The sequence below is a fragment of the Brassica rapa genome, chromosome A01, assembly GCF_000309985.2.
Source record: "Brassica rapa cultivar Chiifu-401-42 chromosome A01, CAAS_Brap_v3.01, whole genome shotgun sequence".
Lineage (NCBI taxonomy): Eukaryota > Viridiplantae > Streptophyta > Magnoliopsida > Brassicales > Brassicaceae > Brassica > Brassica rapa.
Genome location: NC_024795.2, coordinates 10,643,696 through 10,664,463, shown reverse-complemented (window position 1 = coordinate 10,664,463; position 20,768 = coordinate 10,643,696). Strand labels below are relative to the sequence as shown.

The following is a 20,768-nucleotide window of genomic DNA, read 5'->3' as shown; positions in this document are numbered from 1 at the left end:
AGCTAATGTACCAAAAATTGTATGATTATTTATCTTTATGGAAACATTATTTATTAATTATTAATTAATTTAATGTTGTAGTTTCTACCAAAAAAATTAAAATTCGTTTTTTCTTTTAAAAGCTCATAAAAGTTGGTTTTTGGTTTTTCTTCACAAATTGATTAAACTTTTCAAAAACTAGTTTCCCTAAATTTTAGGGAATCTATTTATTAGAAATCTTGATTGACAAATCAAATGGTTTCTACAAAAACAAAAAAACTAAAAAATAAAACTTGATTGGATGAAACATAGTATTTGCAAAAACAAAAACCAAATCAAAAACCACGAACAATCAACCTAGATCTGGCTTCTCCTCTTCATCGAGAAGGTGAAACCCTCTACTCCGACGTTATAATGCCGGTAAGTTCCTCAATTGATGTGTAATTCTAGATCTCAAATATCTGATTTCTGCTTTCGTTTCCCGGCCGTCGCTTTTTACTGTTTCGGTCGGACTTGTGTTCTGCAGTTTAATACGGTGATGGAAGTGGAGCCTCCGAGTCTGATACGGTACTTGATCGGATCGGCGGTGATGATGATCGGCGTGGTATTGCCGGTTGGTTACATGATGTTCCGCAACAAGCGAGTCCCCTCCTCCTCCTCTTACTCTAAACAGACGTAGGTCTGCTTTTTCTTTCACTCTCTGTGATCTGCGAAACACTTACACAGCTTTAGGGATAGTTTATAGTCGCAATTCGAACCAGTTGATGATATCTGAACAAGAATGATCAAAATCTCAGCTTTGTAACACATTTCATTTTGTCAAACGTACCATCATTTAGTTTGCCCTTATTGTGAAATCTAAAGAGTAAGCTATGTTTGGTAAGTCAGTGAAATGAATTACTATTTGGGAATGTGATTCAGTGATGTTGTTGTATAGTTCTAAATGATTTGCTTGTTTTCAGTGAGAGAGATTCTCGTACCTTTTTATTTGAAAAAGTTAGCCAATGCTTTGTAGAGACTGAAAGCTTCAGTGTATTTTGTGTTCGGAACGAGATCAAAATAATTATAGTTGCTCCTCTTCGTTAAACTTTGTTTAGGCTATAAATGGAAGGTGTGATCTTTTTGCTAGTCAAGTCACTCTCTGGACTTTATCATCCTTAATGGTTGGTACTCATATAATTTGATACTTGTGTCTATATTTCAGAAACAAAGTTTTGATATAGAGAGAGCCAAAGACTGCGGTTGAGTTCAACTGGATTGTGAAAGATGCTGCCATATTGATTGATATGGGCGATTGTAAAATTACATCGATTGTAAGAGATCCTTAGATATGAGATTCATTAACCAAGAAATGTGACTACTTTCTTCGTTAATCTTCTTGTTTTGTTTCTTGGTTAGCTATTCCAAAGTCTATTATGTAACACAACCTCCTCCATTAAGTAGAAAGATAATAAGTTTCGTTCATTGCATCTTTCTTTTTTGATTTTTAATTTGGTTTTCTGTTTCAAAAAACTACAAAATGTAGTAGATATGGAGTCCAATAGGTAAGGATTTGGGCATCAAAACATGTTAATGAGTAGGCTAAAGTAAAGACGAGCACAAACACTTTATAAGGAATAGATTTGTGATTTGGTACTCATGTTTGAGCATAATATGCAAAACCTGTAATGAGGTACATAATGACATGTACTCATCCCTCTTTCCACCTTCCCAATGCTTGTCCAACGCGGACTCTTTCTCCTTGTTTGACACAGAATCTGTAATCTGATGAACTGCTTGAACCGTCTGGTGAGTTTGCGGTTGGTGCTTGGAAAACAAGCACCACGGTCGATCCCATGTTGAATACACCTACCTGCAACGACCATTTACCAAAGACATTAATAAAAGAATCATGTTTACATTCCTTAGACTCGAATTTGTATCTGTTATCTTCTGAAACCACATACCTCCTTTCCTTTCTCAAGCTTTACACCATGACCTTGCGGATCATACACCCGCTCCTCTGGTGGCTCTGTAGGAAACAGCTTCTTCTTTGGCTTGTTTGTTCTTAGTTCAGGTTCGATGAATAGCTGTGACAGCAAATGTCAGCAGTGGCTTTGGCTTAGGTAGTTAGGATATGTAACTATCATCAAACTTACCTCAATGGATCCAATGTTGGTCGCACCAACAGCAGCAAGTGCCATAAAACCTTGTTTCCATACCCCCTCAAGCACAACCTGTTCTCAATTAGATTAACAGCTGATGATCAATGACTGTAGATAAAAGAAAAGCCTACACATATTTGATACATTTACAAAGAAATAATTACCCTTTCATTTTCAACGTAGAGATTTTTTATCGTTCTTGTAGCACGCTCGTTTACAGGAAACAACCTACCTGAAAATTTGATTGTTATCAGAGAGATATCAATAGTTACAAAAGTCCAATCACACATATGTTGTATACTTAAATGAGAGATTAGAGAGTAACCAAACCTGCAAAGTGACGACGAACCAATGCATTCCAGTCAGCCGGGGAGTGTATTCGATGATAGTCCCCTGGTTTTAGGTATATCACACAATAATAGAGCCCCTTCATCGGACTGGCTGAGATGCTCTCCCGTAACTTTGGAGATGCCAAAGAGACTCTCAACCAAGACTTGTCGCCTTTATCTCCAGCAGCTTCTTCCTCAGACTCATCCTTACCTTGAGGTACCATGGGAAGGAGAGAGTTTGTTCCGAGAAGAGCCGGCACTGAGTAAGAATGTCCTTTGACTTGCTCGATCATCCCTCTACTTTCTTTTAACTCCCCAAACCTCAGAACGGTGCCATCCACAGGACTAACCTGTTTTTTCTTTAAGTCTTAGAAAGCAACGCTAAAAAAGAAAGTCTGCATAAAAGAAAGTAACAACGTTCTTGTTACCAGTTACCAGACAACGAGGATCGGGGTCGATAGGCCTGCAACCTTGTTTCAAGCTGCGAACAAAGAAATCTCGTAGTGAAGCATATTCTTCAAGAGGCAAAGCTGCTTCTTCAAGATCTGTAAAATCACATTGTGAATCACTTCATCTGCATAAATCATCAAAACCAGCGTCACAGGTTTTAAAGGACAGAGTGATCATACTTGAATGAAAAGCTCGAGACCAGGCTTTATAAACAAACGGCCGCATCCAGACCGGAATTTCCTGAGAGGAACAAGACCTAACAAGTGAATATCATGTTCAGTAATAACCAGAAGTGCTTCAACAAGTTAAAAACTCACCACGCTCGTCAAAGAACCCCATGCTCTTGAGATGGATCGCAGAGGCAGAATCCCAAGGAAGGAGGCCTAGAATAAGGAGAAGGTCAACAACTTTGAAACTTAATAGTCATTCAAATCTGAAGAGAGCAACAAAAAAGGTTATTACTTTAACATCTTGGTGGAACTCAAGTTCGATTCCCCTTTCCCGTTTCTCTTCAATCTGTTCATCAATCATTCATCAAAACCAATGCTAAGAAGAAATCTAAAGAGAGAACCAAACCAATTGTCTTACTACCTTCTTGTCTTCATAGAGACGGCGACCATGAAGAGCTCCAAGCATAAGGATAGTAGCCACCGTTGCTCCGGGCAAGAGAAACGCATTGCCTACAATAACCGTTTTTGAGTTTTCGAAAGCCAGAACCTTTACAAGTGTTGTTTTCTGAAAAAAGCAATATAAACGATTCTCAATTGAACTCGCGACCGCACAATATTAACTGAATTACCGTTTGAATCGCCGGTCCCACCTCCTCCGCTTCCACCGCCAGTAGAGCTGAAGGTTCGGCGATTGGAACGGATATGGTTGATGAAAGAGCTCAAGTTTCGGCGAGAACTCTGGTGGAAGCGGCGGACATATGAATAGCGACCAAACAAAAAAATATTCTGAGGAAATCGAGGTTTCATGGCGTTTTCTTGAAGTTGCAGAGAAACCGCTCTAGCTCTGCTCTGCTCTGGGTTTTAGTTTTAGGGTAAACAGACCGTTGTTCTAGATGACAGTTGAAACGACGACGTTTTCCCGAGCTTGCGAAACAAGTTAATCTTAATTGGGCCTATAATATAAAATTATATGGGCTTACTTAATCCCATTTTTTAAAACGTCAATCGTGTTGTAATCTAATTACCAAAATGTCCTCGTTACCGCTATGAATTTTCGAAGTTGATTAGGAACCCACCGCTGAAAACGAATCCGTCGTGTTATCCCGTGAGCTCTCCGCCGCACAATCTCAGCTCAGAACCGTAGAAAACTTATTTGCTTCATAAATTGTAGGATTGCCTCCTAGACCAATCGGTGCTCCCTCTGGTATGTATCAATTTTCACCCAATCTTGGTAGATCTGAATCGATATTGATTTTTGATAGTTTCTATAAAATTCTAATTCGTAGGGTTCAAAATCGAGCGTTGGTGTTAAATGGAAGATGGAGAGAATGATGGGAAGAGACTAGTGTTTGTGACTGTGGGAACAACGAGTTTCGATGCCCTCGTGAAAGCAGTGGTCAGTGAAAATGTTAAAGAGGAGTTGCACAAGAGAGGATATACTCATCTTCTCATTCAGATGGGTCGAGGAATCTACTCTCCACCCAAGGTGGTTGGTTACTTGTCTTTGCTTTTTGACTACTTGTCTTTACTCTCTTGTTTTAACTTCTGATTCAGTGTGATGGAGCGGATGGATCGCTAGCCGTTGATTACTTCACCTTCTCTTCGAGTATCGCTGATTATATTCGATCAGCATCACTTGTTATTAGTCACGCTGGTTAGTTACAGCAACCATTTACAGATTGACCCGTTTTTAGTATTGTGATCGAAACTCTCGAATAATGTAGGATCTGGAAGCATATTCGAGACGCTGAAGCTAGGGAAACCGTTGATTGTTGTAGTCAACGAAGATCTCATGGACAATCATCAGTGTGAATTAGCTGAAGAGCTTGAAGAGAGGAAGCATTTGTACTGCGCTCGCCCTCACACGCTTCATCAGACCTTGACGAAGATGGAGTTGGAGTCTCTGGTTCGGTACACTCCAGGTGACGGAACACCTGTTGCCCGCATTATCGACAGGTTCCTGGGGTTCCCTGATGATTAAACAGATGCATTTAGAAACAAGTGTTCTGAGAACAGTTTTAACTAATTATGTACTAAACAGGTGGTCTCTTCACATTGGACTTTGTTTCGTAGATTCATATCTTTGTAATAGCAAAAGCTTTTTCTGATGCTTGAGATGATTATGGATAGTTTCATATTCATATTCTACAATATTCACCTTTTGCACTGTAACTCGATTTATCAAAAAGATCATATTGGTCTGGTTATCAGTAACCTGGCCGCATCTGAACTGAAAAACGTCAATCCTTATCCGAACTGATCATTTAGTTTGCTGTTTCCAGTTTTAGTATTATCCAACTTGATCCGAAGTCGAACAAAAACTTCTACAACTTTGAAAATCATATTTTAAAACGCAAATCTGTACTGTATATCCAAAAGGAATATTTAGATAATTATTATTTTTGACATTATTTTAAAATTTATTCATGTGTATTTTGGTCTGATCACAAAAACAGAACGAACATGAAGTCAAGCAAATGTTTAAAACCATAAAACGAACGCAATTGTATAGGCTCCAAAATTTTGCAAAAACAAGAGTCATCATGCGAAAGATAAAAGAGCAGCAACATAGAAACTAGAAGAAGTTGATGATAATAGTGAAAGCAGCAAAAAGCAATTAACGGTAACGGCGGAGGGAGAGAGAGTTGTTCTTCTTCCATGTAGCTCTGCGAGAGGGGCGGTTCTTGTGGTTGTTGTGACCCTTTCCGCGCAGTCCTCTGTTCTTCTTTCCCTCCGATGTAAGTCCTCTGAGCTCACGGTGTTTGTGCACCGGGTTGCAGATCCAGTTGATTCTCGGGTCATTACGCACAGCGTTGTGTGCTGGGTCGACCAAGATGATCTCGTAGTACTTGTAGGTCGAATCCTAATTCAAGAAACATGGTAAGTTAATATCTATAGACGAAATGGCATAGTCATTATATAGAGTGAGAGATGAAGAAAGTGGTAGTACCTCGTTGAGCCAGTAAGAGTTGACGACTCTGAGGCCACCCAATTTCCTTCCAGCACGCTCCTCAGCAACAGAACGCTTGCTCCTCTGGAACTTGAGTTGGGTTACTCCCTGGTTTGTGGGCTTACCGTAGACAATACCCTTTGGCACTGGCCTCTTGCGTCCACCACGTCTCACACGGACACGGTACACCACAAAGCCCTGACATACATACACATCACAACTAGTCAAGTAACTTCCCTTTTGAGTCTAAACAAGAAGACTGTTTTACGTACCAGAACAAGAGCTAAATTTTAAGATAAATATAAATTCAGCAAGTAATTAGTAACATCAGCATACACATTTCTTTAAAAAGAAGAAATGTAAGATTCAAGAAACCACATAACTAGCAATGCTTCTAAATCTCTCTACTAACAAAGCAAAGCACACACCAAATCAAGCAATTAAGCTTAGATTATAAGCAGATAACACAGCCATAACAACCAATTCTCAGTATCTACACTCTCATTTTACCAATAATATATATGACAGGACACAGGAGAACTAAGATCTTAGGTTAATCATGATTAGGGCAAGTATAAGACACCTGTTTGGCCTTGTAACCCAAACGACGAGCCTTGTCGGGACGAGTAGGCCTGACGAGACGGACAATGGAAGGTTGCTGTCTGTACTCCCAGCACCTCACCCTCTGCACGAACCTCATGACATCGGACTGCTTCTTCCTCCATAGCTCAGATACATACTTGTACGCACCTACATGTTTCACCAAAGATCATTAATCATTTCGCAATAACAGATACATATCAAAGAGAGAGAGGCTGCTAGATCGATCTGAGAAACGAGAAGAATGGATCTAAGACGAGAGATGAGAGTGAGCGTTTTACCCATTTTCGAAGTTTGGCACAGCACCGGCGCAAGGAAGGGTTTGTCTCTAATTTAAAGTAAAGGGCTAGGGTTTTTAATCCAACGGAGCTACTATATTAAGTGAAACTGGGCTCGCTCTTTAAATAAAAGACCCATTTATAATGGGCTTCACATTTCATTTAAATCTCTATATGTTGAACCAAGGAGTCAACTACGTCTCTGTATAAATAATAGGTAACCATTTGTTCATACTGTTGTTTTTCGGCATGATAGTTCTGCCTGATTCGGATACTGCGTGGACAAGTATTACACTTTATTTTTACGAATAAATTCTACAGATACTTTTTTCATATATATGGACAAGCTATTAGAGTATTGATAGCTTTATACTTAAGTCTTGTAAATATTTTGAGAGAAACTAAAGGTTTTGGCTGACTCGGTTATGTTATCCGGTTTAGAGTAATCGAATTAGTTAGAATCTTGGTTAATTCTGGTTTGTACATCCTTTAATATAAAAGGATAAGTCAGAGTTGGTAAATTTCTGTAACAGAATAGAGAGAGAGTTCGGGTCGTCATCTTCACGAGAGCGTCTTGTACAGAGAGTTTGAGTCAGTGATCTACTGGATTTGCTGGATTGATTCTAGCCCCAGTTAGTAATCTCTGCATATTGCAGGATAACACTGGGTAAACAAACTCTTGTGTCGATTTACTCGTTTTCTTTGTTTGTCAAGATTCAAACGAGTGATTGATTGTGAGATTGAGTGATTGAGAGATCGAGAGATCGAGTTTCCACGTAACAAGGGGTATCAGAGCCGCGGCTGTTACGATCCGGAGAGGTTCCGATGACGACGAAGAAGATTAGAGCAGAGGTGGAGCTGTTCAACGGAGAAGGCGACTTCTCGCTTTGGACGATCCGTATGATGGCTCACTTCGGAGTTTCTGGTTTGAAGGAGGTGGTTCTCTGTGATAACTTCGAGATCGAGGTTCCTCTAACAAAGGAAGAAGGAAAGAAAGTTGCGGATGATGATGACGATGAATCTGGAGGTTCACAAACAAAGACGATCTCAGATCCGATCAAACTGGAGAAAGATGAGCGAGCCAAAGATATGATAATCTTGAATATCAGCAATCAGGTATTGCGAAAGATCAAGCATTGTACTACTGCTGCATCGATGTGGTCATTGTTTGAAAAGTTATACATGACGAAGTCATTGCCGAATCGGATCTTCGTTCACTCTCAGTTCTACACTTTTAAGTGTGACAGCTCAAAGACTATTGAGGTCAATTCTGATGAATTTCTCAAGATTGTGGCCGAGATGAGCAGTGTGACTGATGAGATTCAGGCGATCGTGTTCTTGAATTCTCTTCCCATGAATTATGATCAACTCAAACATACTCGTAAGTATGGGAAGGACTCTCTAACACTTGAAGAAGTCTGCTCTGCAACAAGGTCTAGGCAGCGTGAGGTAAAGGAGATAAGCAAAACTGAGAAAGAGTCAAGTACTATTTTGTACACAGACGATAGAGGAAGAGGCTCTAGAAGAGACTCGCGTGGAAGAAATAGACCAAGGAGTAAGTCAAACGGGAAAAAGGTCGTGTGTTGGTACTGCAAGAATGAAGGACATTTGAAGAAAGATTGTTATGCTAGAAAGCAAAGCATGGAAAGTGATAATGATGGAGAGGCAGCTGTGATCATTGAGATGCTAGAGACTGGTGATGTTCTGAATGTCTCAGTGGATAACTCAAGAGAAGAATGGGTTATTGACTCATGGTGTACTCACCATATGACTTGCAGAAGAGATTGGTTTGTGGAGTTCTCAGAAGAAGGCTCCAGTATGATTCTCTTGGGTGATTATCACACTGTTGAAACGCTTGGTATTGGATCAATCAGAGTCAACACTCGTGGAGGCTCAGTCAAAATCTTGAATAATGTTCGATATGTACCAACACTCAGAAGGAATCTCATCTCAACCGGGACTTGGATAAACTTGGTTTTTACTCACTCAGGCGCAGAAGGTAAAATCAAGTTCCTTAAGAATGGAAAACTTGCGCTACAAAGTATATTGAGAAATGGTCTATACATACTGGATGGTGAGACAGTGACAAAGCAGATCTGTCACGCAGAAGGCTCGAAGTCTCAAATTTCTGTCTGGCATAGTAGACTTGGACACATGAGTTATAAGAACATGCAAGTTCTTATAAAGGAAGGGTTTCTGAAGAAGAAAAAACATTGGTAAAGAAGCTTTTTGTGAACACTGCGCTGTTGGAAAGGCTAAGCGTGTAAGTTTTGAAGCTGGTAAACATGAAACTAGAAGTGTATTGGAGTACATTCATGCTGACCTATGGGGTTCTCGAATGTTGAGCCATTTATGTCTGGAAGCCAGTACTTCTTATCACTAATTAATGATCACTCGAGAAAGGTATGGCTCTGTTTCCTCAAGACTAAAGATGAGACTTTCTCGAACTTCTGTGAATGAAAGAAGCTAGTTGAGAATCAGGTTGACAAGAAAGTGAAGTATTTGCAGACAGATAACGGCCTTGAGTTCTGCAACAATGCCTTCAATCACTACAAGAAAACATCGGCATACTGAGGGAAAAAATCGTCGGTATGTCGTCGGAATAACGCTATTCCGAGGACATATCGACGAAAAAAGTCCTCGGAAATATCTCCTCGGAAATTTCCGACGGAATTCCGAGGAAACTAAATTCCGAGGAAACTCCAAGGACACTAAGTTCGTCGGAAGATTCCTCGGAATATACCGAGGGACGCCTTCCTCGGAATATTTCGATGAAATTCCGATGGTCCAATCCTCGGAAGTTTCGACGAAACATTCCTCGGAATGTTCATCGGGAATTTCCGAGGAACCCGATCCTCGGAAAATTCCGAAGAACATCTTTCCCTCGGAAAATTCCGAGGAACTTCTTTCCCTCGGAAAATTCCAAGGAACTTCTTTCCCTCGGAAAATTCCGAGGAACTTCTTTCCCTCGGAATTTCGGAAAAAATTAATTTTTTAAAAAAAATTATTTTTTAAAAAAAAAATAAAATTTTTGAAATTTAAATTCGAAAATATAAAATTAAAATTAAAATTGAAAACATATTAGATAATATTCAAAGTTAAATAAGACATTCCGAGTTTTTGAAAAAAAAAAAACTATGGGTCTTGAATGTTCGGGAACACCTCGTTCGGGTACATCCTCTTCATCATCTTCATCATTTGCTCGTTTAGCCTCTTCTGTGTCTCATAGCCCGCCTGTTGAACTGCCATATGAGTCTCCAACGCAGATATGCGATCATCCTTGTCCTTCAGCTGAGCCGTAAGTACTTGTGGATCAACATATGGCGGTGGTGCAGAAGAAGGAGCAGCCGACCGGGAGCGATGACCCAAACCGACCAAACGTCCCTTCTTCTTTGGAACCGACTGAAATATTAAATAACCAAATTTAAATAATATAAAAAGAGTATAAAATAAAAATCAAGAAATAAATGAATTGAACTTTAAAAAAAAGAACTTACCGATTCAATGATTTCGTTGATTCGAACCCTGGACAAGTTGGTCGAAGCCGTCGAATCGTCATCATCGGTTTGAAGCTGAGACACTTCGTCATATACCTGAGTTTGGACCAGGTCGACCACGTCCCTCACAAGACCATCATCAATCTGACCGGTCTTCTTGTTGGTATACGCCCTTTTCATTAGGGCGAGATCATCAACCGGCTCGCCCTCATTTTCTTCCGCCTTGAAAAAAACATAAATTAAACAAACATTAGAAATTTGAAGAAATGCACAAAAAATAAAATTCTGAAACTTAAATAATTGAAGAAAAAGCGGTTGAACTTACCATGCGATCCCCTAGAGTGGCAATAGATTGAGCACCTAAGTTATGCTTGTAGATGCCCTTCCCTTTACGGTCGCTCCTGCAGTTGTTGGAGTTGGTGGAAGAAGTTTCTTACGTCTCTTCCTTATCCCAATGCGCACACAACTCCTTCCAGACCGTGTCGTTCATCGACTTTGGGACATTTTAATTTAAAAAAAAAAAAATTAGTTAAATAAATAAAAAATAGTTTAATTAATTTAAAAATTGTTTAATAAATTAAAAACTACCTTGTTTATTTCCCACTTCTTCTTCTACTCGTACATCTGCTTCCCATAGTTGTCCATAACTTTATGGACGAAGTGGTGATAGATAGAGAGCGTATCATCGGAATTTCAGTTGAATTCTTGCTGAAATAGTTTAAAAATAGTTTTTAATCACAAAAATATAAATAGTTTAATAATTACAAAAAAAAGTTTTATTAAATAAAAAATAGTTTAATAATTACAAAAAATAGTTTTAATAATATTTAAAATGTTTAATAAATATAGAAAATAGTTTAATAATTACAAAAAATAGTTTTAATAAATAAAAAATATAAGTAAAAAATTAGAATACTTATCGCAAACTGACGAAACCACAGATGCTGCTTCTCGGTAGGAAAGTCAGTGAAAGTCGAATGTCCCTTGTCGAGGGCTGAGTACATCATACGGTTGATCCATGCGCTGATCCCGTTCCCGGATCGGTTGAACCTAATAAAAAGAACAAATTATTAATAATGAATCAAATTTTAAGGAAAAAAATAAAAGTTTAATTACCATGTTTGACCCCGTTCATGTGGATACAGAGTGAGATAGGGAAGATGGTCACGACCGGGCTGTCAAACCAACTCCGCAACACTCATCACTCCCGGAGGACCCGGAGGAGCAGGAGCGGGAGCAGCATGAGCGGGTAATGGAGAGGGAGATGTATGGTAGGAGCTATGGGGCGAAAGGGAATCCTGATTATGGCTGGACGAACCCCGAGACTGGCTCCCCATACCACCCCGACTACGACGCGGTCGAGGACGGGTCTGATCATCATTAGACCTGTAAATTAAAAAAAAACATATTTAAAAATTAGTTCTAATAATTTTAATAAAAAAAACAGTTTAAATAAAAAATAGTTAAAAAATAGTTTTTAATCACAAAAATATAAATAGTTTAATAATTACAAAAAAAGTTTTAATAAATAAAAAATATTTAAAAAATTTTAAAAAAAGTTTTAATAAATCCCAAAAACAGTTTAATAATTAAAAAAATAGTTTTAATAATATTTAAAATGTTAAATAAACATAAAAAATAGTTTAAATAATATTAAAAATGTTTAATAAATATAGAAATTTATATTTTATATATAAAATACATAAAACGTTTTATAACCACAAAAAAAGATTTTAAATATTATATATATGACTTTTAATCACAAAAAAGTTTTATAGATTTTAAAAATGTTTAATAAATATATAAATGATTTTAAAATGCAAAAAATAGATTTTATATACAAAAAACGTTTTCAATATATATATATATATATATAATTACAAATTCGATTTTTATAACCACAAAATTAATAAAAACTAAAAAAAATCCAAATCAAGTGAAATACATAATCAAACTCGATTTTACACAATCCTACCATTCAACCTAACAAAAATCTATAAATCTCATTCCAAAATCATCAAATCTACTTAAAAACCATACAAATCTAACCTAAGAGAGTGGGATAGGGTTCATACATGATTATGGGGGAGGATTAGGGCAAATTCGCCGGAAATCGCGAGACAGAAGGATGGAGTCGCCGGAAATCGCGAGAGGGAGAGAGAGTTCGGCGCGTAGAGGAAGAGAGAAATGGGGAAGAAGATCTGGTTCGACCTAATAAAATGACGCGTCCGACGGAAACTATCCGTCGGAATTTCCTCGGAATTTCCTAGGAAATCATTAATTCAATTTTCGCGAAATATTTGGCGGCTTAGTTTACCCGGTTAAATGAAAATATTCCGAGGAATCAGGTTTCCTCGGAATACCCTCGGTAATTACCGAGAAAATTCTGAGGAACCAGGGTTTGGGGTTTCAAAACATCGATTTTTTTCGCCGTATTTCATTTCTTATACAATTATAGTGCATACCATTGAGGATTCTTTGTATAGATGATCATAAACCATGAAATAACAAAATTTCAAAAATAATTGTAAGTATTCCCTTTACCGTTTATTAAAGTGTATAAGTGTTTCTCTTATGTTGTGTGGTTTTCGTTCATGCAATCGTAAAAGTGTTTGTTATTGGGTAAAACACCAAAGTTTGACTTCATAATCTGGTTAAGACACTTAATGAAGGTTATATACGTGTTATTCAATCCGCAAAACGTTGTTTTCGGTTTAAAACCCCTAGTTCCTCGGAATTTCCTCGGAATATACCGAGGGAATTCCGAGGAAAACCCTATCTTCCTCGGAATTTCCTCGGAATACTTCGAGGAAATTCCGAGGAAGAGGACTCTTTAATCAAATCCCTAAATCGACAAGGTCTATTCCGAGGAAATTCCGAGGAAAACCTATCTGCCCTCGGAATTTCCTCGGTATTTATCTTTAAAAAAAAAAAGTCGTCGCTAGTCTGTTTCCGAGTCATCATCACCAGATGAATCTGAATCTGGATCTTGGTGAAACTCTCCAATCACTGGTTCATCCTCTACGTGAACGGCGGCTTCCTCTCTGAAGTCGGTTAAATCGACTACAAGGCCAACTCCACCTAAATCTTCTGCTGCACTTAAGTTGCCGGATGTGCTTGGTTGTAGTGGGTCTTCCAGCTTAGAACTTCCCTGAACTCGGCCTCTCGGGTTGAGTCTTGTAACAGTAACCAATGGATCATCTCTGTTCCTTACCCGGGGGTACTTGATATAACAAACCTGATCGGCCTGAGAAGCAAGAATGAAAGGATCATAATATTGCAGCTTCCGTCTCGAATTTACTGATGTAACACCAAATGCATCTGTTCTCACACCTCGATCTGGAGTGTTGTCGTGCCAATCACAATAAAAAACAGTACAGCGCAATCCAACCATGCCCAAATACTTGATTTCCAAAATCTCATGTATGTGTCCGTAGTATACATCATCTCCTGATGCAGAACAAACGCCAGCATCATAAGTCGTACTCGAACGTCTCCTCTTCTGAGTTGTGAATGCATATCCTCGAGTACAAAATCTCGGATATGACTTCACAACAAAGTTTGGTCCAACGACCATCTCGCGTATCCAATCGTCAAATGTTTCACCTCTGGCCAGACCAGCACTCACATAAGTAAACATCCATCGAGCAAATTCTCTCTGCTTCATTACTTCTAGTTTGTCCTCTGTGGCGTATCTATATTCGAACCGTTTTTCTGCCATGAAAATCCTCTCATATTGAAGAACATCTTCGCTCAGATATGTTTGCAAATGACTGCGCTCCTGCTCAGTAAGTCGACGGTCCTTTGGTTTTCCGCTAAGTCGTCCAACGTCTGTGAAAATGTCTGGAACCGTAACATGATATGTTGCCCGTTCGCCTCTATATCATGCCGAGCAGGTCTTCTGTTTTTGGTCTGAACTTCTGCTGGAAAGTAGTACTCGGCAAAGTTTGAAGTTTCTTCATTGATCATCTGTGCGACTATAGAACCTTTCACCCTACTTAAATTTTTCACCATATTCTTCAAATGGAACATATACCGCTCATACAGATACATCCATCTATACTGCACAGGACCACCAAGTTCCAATTCTCTTACCAGATGAATAACAAGATGCTCCATAACATCAAAAAATGAGGGAGGAAATATCGTCTCAAGGTTGCACTGAATCACGGCTATGTTAGTCTTCAAATTTTCAATACCTTCAAGAGTCACTGATCTCGTGCATAAATCGCGGAAGAAACCACTTATCCCTGCAATTGCTTCATGAACATTTCGTGGCAATAGTTCCTTGAAGACAAACGGAAGGAGGCGCTGCATCATTACATGGCAATCGTGGCTTTTCAAGCCAGTAAACTTTCCTTCCTTTCTGTCGATACAGTTACGCAAATTAGATGTGTAACCGTCTGGAAATTCTACATCGTTTGAAATCCAATCAAAGAACGCATCCTTTCCCGCTGCATCAAGTCGGTATATGGGAAAAGGAGCCCTACCATTCTCATCAACATGAAGTTCTGAACGAGCACATATATCGACTAAATCCAGTCTTGACTTCAAATTATTCTTTGTTTTACCTTGAACATTAAGGATCGTGTTCATGAGATTGTCAAAAAGGTTCTTCTCAATATGCATGACATCTAAATTATGCCTTAGTAGATGATCCTCCCAGTATGGCAGATCCCAGAAAATACTTTTTTTGTGTCAGTTATGTGATCTCCAACACCATCTACCGGAAAACGCTCATGTCCACCGACGTCTGGCGTCCTTTCTGCACCAAAATCTCTAAGTTGTGTCTTCAAATCTTTCCCACGAATTTCCGGAGGTGGACTGTCAAACACCCTCTTGTTGTTCGTAAACAAATTCCTACTTCTACGATATGGATGATCTGGTGGTAGGAATCTCCTGTGACAGTCAAACCAACACGTTTTCCTTCCGTGTTTTAGTTGGAAAGCATCAGTGTTATCTTGACAATATGGACATGATAGCCTTCCATGCGTTGTCCATCCAGATAACATACCATATGCTGGAAAATCACTTATTGTCCACATTAGTACTGCCCGCATTTGAAAGTTTTCTTTATACGAAACATCGTATGTTTCAGCACCTTGAGCCCATAGTTGTTGCAACTCATATATTAGTGGCTGAAGAAACACATCAAGTGATCTCTTAGGATGCTCTGGTCCGGGAACGAGAATCGAGAGAAACAAAACTCTCGTTGCAAGCACAAGTTTGGGGGTAGGTTGTATGGTGTAAGAATGACTGGCCATAGAGAATACTGTCTTCCACTCTTGCCAAACGGGCTGAAACCATCAGTACATAATCCAAGGTAGACATTTCTTCTCTCATACGCAAAGTCGGGATACTTTGATTGGAAATGCTTCCACGCTTTTGCATCTGAAGAATGTCTGATCTCACCATCTGTTGAGTGCTCCGCATGCCATATCATTGGTTGCGCTGTGCGTTCAGACAGATACAACCTCTGCAACCTTTCCGTCAAAGGCAAATACCACATCCTTTTATATGGCACTGGAACTCTTCCACTCGTATCTTTATAACGAGGCTTCCCACAAAATTTGCATGAAACCCGCTGTTCATCCGCCCTCCAATAAATCATGCAATTGTCTCTGCATACATCTATTACCTGATACGATAAACCAAGACCAGCTACGAGTTTCTAAACCTCGTAGTATGAGCCAGAAGCTACATTATCTTCGGGTAGAATACCTTTTACATAATCAGCAATCGCATCCACACAGTTTTCAGCCAAATTATAATCCATTTTAATGCCCATCAATCTTGTAGCAGATGATAAAGCTGAATGACCATCTCTGCAACCTTCGTACAATGGTTGCTTTCCAGCATCCAACATATCATAAAATCTCCTAGCTTCTGCATTGGGTAAATATTCCCCTCTAAAATGATCATTTACCATCTGCTCAGTACCTACACCATAATCTACATCCGTTCTAATTGGTTCTTCTAATCTAACCGTTGGCTGAGGTTCGCTAGTACTACCATGTTCATAATCAGTTTCCCCATGATGATACCAAATTTTGTAACTTCGTGTAAACCCACTCAAATATAAATGAGTCCAAACATCCCACTCTTTAATAACCTTTTTATTTTTACAATTAGAGCAAGGACATCTTAACATACCTGTTTTTGCTTCCGGTTGTCGGTGAACTAACCTCATGAATTCGGTTATACCTCGTTGGTATTCTTCCGTAAGCAATCTCGTGTTCGGATCCAAATGAGGTCGATCGATCCAAGAACGAAAATAATTTGAAGAAGACATGTTTTTTTATGAATAAAATTCGTGTGTAAAGAGAGTGAGAGGTAGGATGAAGATATGGAGTGAATGAAGAGGAAGAGGGGTGCTTGTATTTATAGTTGAAATCCTGCCGACAGACCGAGGAAATTCCGACGGAATTCCGAGGCCAACGGCTAGTTCGTCAGAATTTCCTCGGAATTTTTAAAATCCCCCAACGGCTCTCCAACGGCTCTCTAACGTCTATAATATTTCCTCGGACTTCATCGGTTTTTTCCGAGGAATACAATTTTCCTCGGTATTCCATAAGAATATTCCGATGGAATGATATTTCCTCGGAATTCCGTCGGTATATTCCGAGGAAATTCCGAGAAAACCAAATTTTGTGTTTCCTCAGAATATCCTCGAAAATTCCTTGGGATTTTCCGAGGATTTCATTTCCGTCGGAACGTCCGTCAGAATACCGCTGTTTTCTTGTAGTGAATGAATTCTGTAAGAAACATTGAATCATTAGGCACCGCACTTGCACGTACACGCCTCAACAAAACGGCGTGGCAGAACGTATGAATTGGACATTAATGGAGAAGGTCAGATGTCTATTAAACGAGTATGGACTTGATGAGAAATTTTGGGCAGAAGTTGCGGCAATCTCAGCATATATGGTCAATAGGTCTCCATCATCAAGTATTGGTTTTAAAACTCCAGAAAAAGTGTGGTTAAACAAAAGACCAATATATAAACATATGAGGAAGTTTGGGTGCGTGGCTTTTGTGTATGTTAACCAAGGGAAGCTTCAACTTAGGGCTTTAAAAGGGATCTTTATTGGTTACCCTATAGGAACCAAAGGCTACAAGGTCTGGATGATGGAAGATGATCAGTGCGTGGTAAGCAGGAATTTGAAATTTCAGGAGGGCCTTATGTATAAAGATGCGTTGATAATGCGTAAAGTAGTGAAAGAGAGCAATGGTGATGCTAAACTGTCTACAAATGTTAAAAGTTTGGAAGCCTACAGTGAGAGCACATTGGAACCTGAACACACCGTTCAAGGTGGAGTAACTGCAGTTGACTCAGCGAAGGCTAGCGAAGGTGAACCAGAAGGAAACCTTGATGCATCTGCTAGATCAAGCCTATCTAACTATCAACTGGCTAGAGACAGACCAAGAAGACATGTGGTACCTCCAATCAGATATAATGATTATGATTGTTCAGAGGAAGAAGTAGCTTTTGCCTTATATATCGCAGAAATGGTGAATATAGAAGAACCACATGATCTTACAGAAGCAAAGGCTAGTCGAGATTGGATCAAGTGGAACGCAGCCACTGATGATGAGATGGATTCTCTCAGACGTAATGAGACGTGGATTCTGGTTGACAAGCCAGTTAACAGAAAGATTATTAGCTGTAGGTGGTTGTTTACGATAAAGCCGAGAATAGAAGGTGTTGATCCAGAAAGGCATAAAGACTAGTGGCTAGAGGCTTCACACAGAAGGAGGAGATTGACTATCAAGAAGTATTTGCTCCTGTGGTTAAGCATGTTTCCATTAGGATGCTCTTGTCATTAGTGGTGAATCTAAATCTTGAATTGGAACAAATGGATGTTAAAACGACTTTCCTTCATGGGAGTTTGGAGGAGGATCTTTGCATGTATTAGCCTGAAGGGTATGAGGTTAAAGGAAAGGAACATCAAGTGTGTCTACTGAAGAAGTCCTTATATGGTCTGAAGCAGTCTCCACGCCAGTGGAACAAAAGATTTGATCAGTTCATGAAGGATCAAGGCTTCAGTAGAAGTGAACATGATATGTGTGTTTACACGAAGGAGGTGTCTCAGGGTGATCACATATACCTACTACTATACGTTGACGATATGCTTATTGCAGCAAAGAAGATGGCTGATGTTAAGATACTGAAAGAACAGCTCAGCAACACTTTTGAAATGAAAGATTTGGAAGCTGCGAGGCGTATTTTGGAAATGGATATTATAAGACACAGGAAGAATGGGAGTCTCAGGTTGTCTCAGACTGTTTATCTGAAGAAAGTAATTGATAGCTTCAGAATGTCAGAAGCAAAGAGTACTCAAACTCCTATTGGCGCTCATTTCAAACTATATGCGGTTAAGGATGAAAGTGAGTGTATTGATACAGAGGTTACACCGTATTGTTCAGCTGTGGGTAGCATTATGTATGCTATGGCTGGAACTAGCCAGACTTAGCTCGTGGTATTGGCCTGGTGAGTCGCTACGTGAGTAATCCAGGGAAGCTACATTGGGAAGCTGTTCAGTGGTTACTGAAGTATATTAAGGGTTCTCAGGATCTTCAGTTGGTATATACAAAAGCAAAGGAGTTGGAGATACATGGCTATTGCGACTCAGACTTTGCTGGTGACTTGGATAAGAAGTGATCAACATCTGGATATGTCTTTATTATTGGAGGAAATGTGATTAGTTGGAAGTCAAGCCTTCAGTCAGCTGTGGCGTTGTCTACAACCGAGGCTGAGTTCATGGCGATTACTGAAGCTGTGAAGGAATCTATTTGGCTAAAAGGTTTGCTAGAAGATTTTGGTTTTAGTCATGGAGCAGTCAAGATTTGGTGTAACTCTCAGAGTGCGATCTGTTTGTCCAAGAACAATGTCTTTCATGAGAGAACGAAGCACGTGGTGAGGAAGTTCTACTTTGTGAGAGATATTATTGAGAGTGATGAAGTAGATATCCATAAGATTCATACAAGCCAGAACCTGGCTGAAATATTGACGAAGGATGTACATGTAAGCAAGTTCAAGTCAGCATTAGACTTGCTCAGAGTCCTCAAAGCCTGAATAGGCCGAGGCACTAGCTAGAGGTGTAAATCCAGAAGATGAATCCACGGGAAGAGATCATGACTTGTGTTTAAGGTGGAGTTTAGAAGTCTCAGAGTTGCAGTATTTCAGCTAAGGTGGAGATTGTTGAGTATTGATAGCTTTATACTTAAGTCTTGTAAACACTCTGAGGGAAACTAAAGGTTTTAGCTGACTCAGTTATGTTATCCGGTTTGGAGTAATCGAGTTAGTTAGAGTCTTGGTTAATTCCGGTTTGTACATCCTTTAATATAAAAGGATAAGTCAGAGTTGGTAAGTGTCTATAACAGAATAGAGAGAGAGAGAGAGCTCGGGTCGTCATCTTCACAAGAGCGTCTTGTTCAAAGAGTTTGAGTCAGTGATCTAGTGGATTTGCTGGATTGATTCTAGCCCCAGTGAGTAATCTCTGCACATCGCAGGATAACACTGGGTAAACAAACTCTTGTGTCGATTTACTCGCTTTCTTTGTTTGTTAAGGTTCAAACGAGTGATTGATTGTGAGATTGAGTGATTGAAAGATCGAGAGATCGAGTTTCCGCGTAACACAAGCTTTTGAGCTGCGTAACTATTATTAACGTTGGAGATTAAACAAAAGATTTATTCTAGAATGCCTTTTTTCAAAAAAAAAAAAAAATCATTCAAAGCCATGCATAAAAACATTGCAGCAGAACCCGAACACAATCTGCCCAATCAAACTGAAATTAATCCGATCCATCGAAAGAAATCTAATTAATCCTAAATCAATCTTGACCCAAATAGTTCGACGGTTTAATCAGATTGAATCCTAAATTGGGATGATGTCCAGATTAATGGTTATACGAAGCTGAAAATATAAAGCCTCAACATCGGTTTCCTTAAATAGCATGTGCAGATAAACATTATGACCTTAAACAAGACTTTTCTAGTTGATCATATGAAACTGTGTAGGCCTTATATTATTGGGTTTTTTTTTTTTTTGGTAAAAATGTTAAGATATTATTACCAATTTTAAGTTTTTGACAGAAGTACAATGGCAACAAGAAGCAGATCAAATAAAAATAAAATCTAAACAACAGCTCAATCTAAGCGAGCAGGAACAGACACAACCAACCGGACCACTTGCGAGAGACCTCAACCAATGCGCACTTACCGCTTGCCGCAAAAAGCTGAGCCACAGTTAAACCGAGAAACAGAACCCGGTAATTTTAGCCCTTCCCGATGATCTGCTTTTTAAAATTGACCTAACCAAGAACAGCTTGAAGAAGTATTATTGGTTTTTGTCTTCCGTAGTTAAATGA

The 20,768-nt window shown here is 39.2% G+C and overlaps 4 protein-coding genes across 6 annotated transcripts; 2 read left to right on the top strand and 2 right to left on the bottom strand.

Annotated features, from left to right (window-relative positions):
• Positions 1 to 146: 146 nt before the first annotated feature.
• Positions 147 to 1,443, top strand: LOC103869274. 2 transcript variants are annotated; one of them, XM_033289689.1, is made up of 3 exons: positions 147 to 399; positions 506 to 654; positions 1,184 to 1,443. In XM_033289689.1, exons 1-3 carry the CDS (start codon positions 394 to 396, stop codon positions 1,200 to 1,202), a joined length of 174 nt encoding a protein of 57 aa, XP_033145580.1. In that variant the 5' UTR covers positions 147 to 393; the 3' UTR covers positions 1,203 to 1,443. The 2 variants fall into 2 exon arrangements, with proteins under 2 accessions (XP_033145580.1, XP_033145582.1); XM_033289691.1 differs by having other exon boundaries at positions 506 to 658.
• An 81-nt stretch (positions 1,444 to 1,524) lies between these two features.
• Positions 1,525 to 3,943, bottom strand: LOC103869284 (phosphatidylserine decarboxylase proenzyme 1, mitochondrial). Of its 2 annotated transcripts, none has more exons than XM_009147348.2 (11): positions 3,702 to 3,943; positions 3,494 to 3,582; positions 3,365 to 3,418; positions 3,220 to 3,285; positions 3,082 to 3,142; positions 2,888 to 2,997; positions 2,454 to 2,802; positions 2,288 to 2,355; positions 2,118 to 2,195; positions 1,926 to 2,048; positions 1,525 to 1,831 (listed from the first exon to the last, which is right to left on the bottom strand). In XM_009147348.2, the coding sequence occupies exons 1-11, from the start codon at positions 3,877 to 3,879 to the stop codon at positions 1,670 to 1,672; spliced, it is 1,338 nt and encodes a 445-aa protein (XP_009145596.1). In that variant the 5' UTR covers positions 3,880 to 3,943; the 3' UTR covers positions 1,525 to 1,669. The 2 variants fall into 2 exon arrangements, with proteins under 2 accessions (XP_009145596.1, XP_033145568.1); XM_033289677.1 differs by having other exon boundaries at positions 3,494 to 3,637; positions 3,702 to 3,921.
• Positions 3,944 to 4,067: 124 nt separating this feature from the next.
• On the top strand, positions 4,068 to 5,232 carry LOC103869265 (UDP-N-acetylglucosamine transferase subunit ALG13 homolog). The gene is made up of 4 exons (XM_009147331.3): positions 4,068 to 4,276; positions 4,359 to 4,558; positions 4,627 to 4,726; positions 4,797 to 5,232. Exons 2-4 carry the CDS (start codon positions 4,385 to 4,387, stop codon positions 5,051 to 5,053), a joined length of 531 nt encoding a protein of 176 aa, XP_009145579.1. The 5' UTR covers positions 4,068 to 4,276; positions 4,359 to 4,384; the 3' UTR covers positions 5,054 to 5,232.
• A 304-nt stretch (positions 5,233 to 5,536) lies between these two features.
• Positions 5,537 to 7,134, bottom strand: LOC103869254 (60S ribosomal protein L15-1). The gene is made up of 4 exons (XM_009147324.3): positions 6,904 to 7,134; positions 6,606 to 6,772; positions 6,023 to 6,220; positions 5,537 to 5,935 (listed from the first exon to the last, which is right to left on the bottom strand). The coding sequence occupies exons 1-4, from the start codon at positions 6,905 to 6,907 to the stop codon at positions 5,690 to 5,692; spliced, it is 615 nt and encodes a 204-aa protein (XP_009145572.1). The 5' UTR covers positions 6,908 to 7,134; the 3' UTR covers positions 5,537 to 5,689.
• Between the last annotated feature and the right edge of the window lie 13,634 nt (positions 7,135 to 20,768).

Coding starts and splice junctions, on each gene's coding strand:
- LOC103869284 (XM_009147348.2), bottom strand. CDS start 3,879: ATGAAACCTCGATTTCCTCAGAATATTTTTTTGTTTGGTCGCTATTCA. Junction 3,583..3,701: donor TGGGACCGGCGATTCAAACG/GTAATTCAGTTA, acceptor CGGTTATTGTAG/GCAATGCGTTTCTCTTGCCC. Junction 3,286..3,364: donor AGTTCCACCAAGATGTTAAA/GTAATAACCTTT, acceptor TCCTTATTCTAG/GCCTCCTTCCTTGGGATTCT.
- LOC103869265 (XM_009147331.3), top strand. CDS start 4,385: ATGGAAGATGGAGAGAATGATGGGAAGAGACTAGTGTTTGTGACTGTG. Junction 4,559..4,626: donor GAATCTACTCTCCACCCAAG/GTGGTTGGTTAC, acceptor CTTCTGATTCAG/TGTGATGGAGCGGATGGATC. Junction 4,727..4,796: donor ACTTGTTATTAGTCACGCTG/GTTAGTTACAGC, acceptor CGAATAATGTAG/GATCTGGAAGCATATTCGAG.
- LOC103869254 (XM_009147324.3), bottom strand. Junction 6,221..6,605: donor TGGGTTACAAGGCCAAACAG/GTGTCTTATACT, acceptor TATGTATGTCAG/GGCTTTGTGGTGTACCGTGT. Junction 5,936..6,022: donor ACTCTTACTGGCTCAACGAG/GTACTACCACTT, acceptor TTCTTGAATTAG/GATTCGACCTACAAGTACTA.